General features: G+C 46.5%; 1 protein-coding gene across 1 annotated transcript; it reads left to right on the top strand.

The window, feature by feature from the left end:
• The first annotated feature begins 1,525 nt into the window (after nt 1-1,525).
• Nucleotides 1,526-2,434, top strand: LOC102756315 (melanoma-associated antigen 10). Its single transcript, XM_006771005.1, has one exon. The coding sequence runs from the start codon at nt 1,526-1,528 to the stop codon at nt 2,432-2,434; it is 909 nt and encodes a 302-aa protein (XP_006771068.1).
• Nucleotides 2,435-5,001: the final 2,567 nt, after the last annotated feature.

Genomic DNA, 5,001 nt, shown 5'->3' with positions numbered 1-5,001 from the left:
CCACTTCAGCTGGGGTGGGGGAGGGGCTGAGAATGTGATGTTTCATGACTTCCTGCTTGAGCATTTGAGAAAGGAGAGGTTTAGCCATAGAGGGCTGTACTCAGGGAGGCAGAGGGAGGAGGCCCAGGCCTTTTGAGGAGTCATGGTAAGGATTGTGAGAGAAGACTGAGTGAACCCACAAGAGAATGTACAAAAGCCTAGCCCTCCCTGTCCTTTCTGTCAGCCATGAGAAGACCTGAAGTGGTGTGGCTGCATTAGGTGGCCTGTCATTTTCATCTTTGGTCTCACATAAAGGTGAGACCTTCGTTTAAGGAGAGTGGCCTCAAGTAAACAGAGACCTGCCAGGCATCAAGGTGAGGACTGAGTAGACCCTACATCCCAGGACAGATGTACTCCATGGTATTTGGCCACTCTTTCTGTTCCCCTGGAAGCCCTGGGCAGGTGTGGCTAGATACAGGGCCCCCTCACTTCATTCTGTTCAGTTTCAGAGGTATGGGATCTTGTTCAGAGAGTTATGTCTCAGTCCAGCAGAGGGGTGGACCCCAGAAATAAGTTGAGGACCCAAAGTGAGCACAAAAGGGACCAGTGCCTCAGAACAAAGGGTGCCTCAGAGTCCAGCTTACTTCTACTATGAGCACTGGAGTCCCAGGATTGTGTTTGCAGTCTGTACCCTGATATGCTACCTCATTTCCTCTTACAGGGCTCCAGGAACTGGGAGGTAAAGGCCTTGGTCTGAGGCACATAACCTCAGGTCACAGAGCAGAGGAGGTGCAGGTGGTGCCAGCAATCAAGGTGAGTTGCATGACCTTAATGTGTTCCCTGAGACTCCCCATCTCAAAACAGGGGGAACCCCACAGCACCCAACCCCACCTTACTCCATTGTTAGCCCCAGAATCTTGGGAGTTCTGGCTGCACCCTGAGGAGCCATCTTACTTCCTCATTCAGGATATCTTAAGAGGAAGACTGCCCAGGAGGAGAGATCCCCATGAGGCCCAAAAGCATCCCTAAAGAGACCTGAAAGTCACCTTTGTCAGAGTTTCCAAAGGTGTGTTTCTCAACTGAGGTCACTCATATGTCCTCTTTCCCCCAGGCCTGTGTGGATTTCATCGCCCGCCTCCTGTTTATATTACTGCCAACAGGAGTCATCATCATGCTTCCTACTCCAAAGTGTTGGTACTGCATGCCTGAGGAAGGCCTTCAGTCCCAAAGTGAGGCACAGGGCCTCTTGTGTGGACAGATTCTTGAAATTAAGGAGAAAGAAGCCTCCTTAGACAGGGGAAGAAGTGTCTCCTTCCCCTCCAACTCCTGCTTTCCCTCTCCCTCCTCCTCTTCTTTCTCCTCTTCCTCTTCCTCTTCCTCCTTTTCCTCTTCCTCCTCCTCTTCCTCCTCCTCTTCAACCTGTACTTCCTGCTGCTGCTCCTGCTCTTCTTCCTCTTCCTGCTCCTCTTCCTCCTCCTGGTCCTCCTCCTCTTCCTCTTCCTCCTCTTCTTCCCCCCATTTCTGCAATCCTCAGACAACAGGAATCATGAAGGTACATGATGCTGCTGCTAGGGCACCATGTCCCCTCCAGCTTCCTCAGAGAGCCTACTTCTCTCCCACTGTCATGGCAGTCACTCCATCAACCAAATTATATCAGGGTTCCAGTAGGCAGGAAAAGGAGGGGGCAAGCACTTCGCAGGCTCTGATAGACACTGGGTCTTTGCTTAGAGATGCCATAGATGATAAGGTGGCTGATCTGGTGGGGTTCCTGCTCCTCAAATATAAAACAAAGGAACCAATCACAAAAGCAGAAGTGTTAAGTAGTGTCATCAAAGAGTACAAGGATCACTTCCTTATGATCTTTGACCAAGTATCAAAGTCCATGCAGCTGGTCTTTGGCATTGATGTGAAGGAAGTGGATCCTACCAGCCACAACTATGTCCTGGTCAACACCTTGGGCCTCACCTGCAATGGGATGGTGAATGATGAGCAGAGCGTGCCCAAGACTGGCCTCTTGATAAATATTCTGGGTGTGATCTTCATGAATGGCAACTGTGCTCCTGAGAAGGTCATCTGGAAAATGCTGAGTGTTATGGGGGTGTATGATGGGAGGGAGCACTTCATCTATGGGGAGTCCAGGGAGCTCCTCACCAGAGTTTGGGTGCAGGAACAGTACTTGGAGTACCGGCAGGTCCCCAAAAGTGATCCTGCACAGTATGAGTTCCTGTGGGGTCCCAGGGCCCATGTTGAAACCACCAAGTTGAAAGTCTTGGAGTTTTTGACCCAGATCAATGATACTATCCCCATGGCCTTCCCTCACTGCTATGAAGAGGCTTTGAAAGATGAGGAAGAGAGATCCCAGGGCAGAGTTATTGTCAGTGAGAATGGGGCAGCTAGGACCAGGGTCTGGGCCTATTCTAGAGCCACATCCATCAGCTTCTCCTGCGGCAAGTGAAATCTGAGGCAGATTTTTCACTCTGATTTTGAAGCAAGCAGTCAAAATGTTCTAAGTAATGGATAAGCAGAATAGGGATTGGGGAGATTTAGTATATGACATCTTCGTGTTCCTGTTCTATAAGGGTGGTTTGGAAATATTTTGTTTTTGGAATTTTTCTGATGTTGTTCTTATTAATGGAAAGTGTAATTAACTCAAAATTCTAAGTTTATAAATAACATTGGTCACAAATGTGTTGCAGTTTATCCAGTTTAAGAAGTGAGTGTTTTGCCTATTTTGTATTTATAGTAATTTACTACTATTGTCTTTTAACTTTCGTACTAGCTTTATAAGTGATTAATCTACTACCTTTACTGTATATTTACCTTTACCACTGAGATTTATACTTTTGTATGTTTTCTTGTCACTAATGAGCACAATTTCTTTTCAGTTTAAAAGAAGTCCTTTTAATATTTCTTGTAAGGCCAGTTTAGTGGTAATGGACTCCTTTAGCTTTTGCTTATATTGAAAACATGATCTCGCCACAAATTCTGAATAACTTTTCTTGGAAGAGTATTCAAGGTTGAATCTTTCAGCACTTTGAATATATTGTGTCACTCCCTTCTGGCCTGCAAAATTTCTGCTGAAAAATCTGCTGATAGTCTTATGGGACTGGGTGGGGGCTCATTTGTATATAGTAAGTTGTTTTTCTCTTGCTGCCTTTAAGATTTTCTGCATTTTAGTATTTTGTAAAACAAATTGGGAAACCTTCCATCTTATTTTGTGGGAACAAGATAGTATGGCTTCAAAAAAGTTTCCTTGGAAATTTGAAAGAAGCAGTAAAATTGATGGGGTAAAGAAATACAGGAAAAGTTTTAAAATATTAATGTTGGCCTTCCCTTATCTGTTTTATCATATTGTTCTATAAATTTAAAAGATGTATATCTGGATATGTGTGGCTTATTTAAAAATGTAGGAGAAATTAAATATGATTAAATAAGACCCCTGCTCACTGGTTCATTTCTTCTACAATCATTAATTAAACATCGGCTCTCAGGAAGGCCTTGTGTTAGTAGTGGGGACACTAGTATAAGCAGGACACACCCACCCATAGAATGATTGTCTAGAAACCACAGACATATAAGGAAGGGGGTGAGGAGTCCCATAAGACCTACAGAACAAGTAAAAGCAAGGGAGAAGAGCACTCAAGTGTAAATAGCCAAAACCAGGATATTTGGGGCTTTGGGGAACTGTGATTCCCTCTGTGGGAGTTGATTGTAAGGAAGCTGGGTGGTGGCCACTGCCAGACTTACAGACAGCATGTGTTGGGGGATGAGAGAAAAGCCCAGAATGGAAAACTGCAATTAACAGTTATTTTTGGGATAGTGGATAATCCAGAGCGGTCTGCACTTGGGACAGGTAGAGAAGGTGTCCTATACTCTTGTCCCAATACACTTGAATACACTATACTTAGTATGTGTCTTATACCCATTATCCTCAAGGATTTCTGGAAAATCCAGTGATATTCCTTTGAGGTGGTACCCAGAAGCCTCTAAGACTGACACTCCTCTCTCTGGCCATGGAATACCAGATCCACTCTATTAAAGAAAATATTTTAATTAGATGATCTTGAGTGTAATTTTCACAGGTCTAAGCAAAGGCTTGATATTTAGTAAGGTTGAAATGAATGAAAATTATGATCTGGTTGTAAGACAAAATGGGAGCGAAGGAAGAAGTTGGTTTTTGACACATATTCTAGGAGGTTTGAGTTGCTTCTAGGGAAAGCTGGGGAAGGCCCTCTTACCCCCAAATTAAATAATTCACCCTTGCCCAGCCAGTGTGGCTCAGTGATTGAGCATTTACCCATGAGCCAAGAGGTCATGGTTCCATTTCTGGTCAGGGTATATGCCTGGATATGGGCTCAATCCCCAGTAAGGGATCTGTAGGAGACAGCCAATCAATTATTCTCTCTCATCAATGATGTTTCTATCCTTCTCTCCATTTCCTTTTCTCTCTCTGAAATAAATAAAATACAATCCTATCTAGTAAAGAGGTAATATGCAAACTGACCATCACTCCAACACACAAGCTGGCCACCCCCATGTGGAAACAAGATGGCCACCACAAGATGGCCTGCAGGGGAGGGCAGTTGTGGGCAATCAGGCCAACAGGGGAGGGCTATTGGGGGCGACCAGGCCTGCAGAGGAGGGCAGTTGGGGGGAACCAGCCCTGCAGGGGAGGGCAGCTTGGGGGGAACCAGGCCTGCAGGGGAGGGCAATTGAGGGGATCAGGCCTGCAGGGGAGGGCATTGGGGGGCAACCAGGCTAGGAGGGGAGTGCAGTTATGGGTGACCAGGCTGGCAAGGGAGGGAAGTTAGGGTGACTGGGCCAACAGGGGAGGGCAGTTGGGGAGAACCAGACCTGCAAGGGAGGACAGTTAGGGGCAACCAGGCCTTCAGAGGAGGGCTGCTGGGGGAAATTGGGCCGGCAGGGGAGCAGTTAGGCGTCAATCAGGCTGGCAGGGGAGTGGTTAGGGGGTGATCAGGCTGGCAGGCAGAAGCGGTTAGGGGCAATCAGGCAGGCAGGCAG

This window comes from Myotis davidii, unplaced genomic scaffold (genome assembly GCF_000327345.1).
Source record: "Myotis davidii unplaced genomic scaffold, ASM32734v1 scaffold1105, whole genome shotgun sequence".
NCBI lineage: Eukaryota > Metazoa > Chordata > Mammalia > Chiroptera > Vespertilionidae > Myotis > Myotis davidii.
This window is presented reverse-complemented; position numbering and strand designations above follow the sequence as displayed.

Bases quoted from the DNA above. Each gene is read 5' to 3' on its own strand.
- LOC102756315 (XM_006771005.1), top strand. From the start codon at position 1,526: ATGAAGGTACATGATGCTGCTGCTAGGGCACCATGTCCCCTCCAGCTT.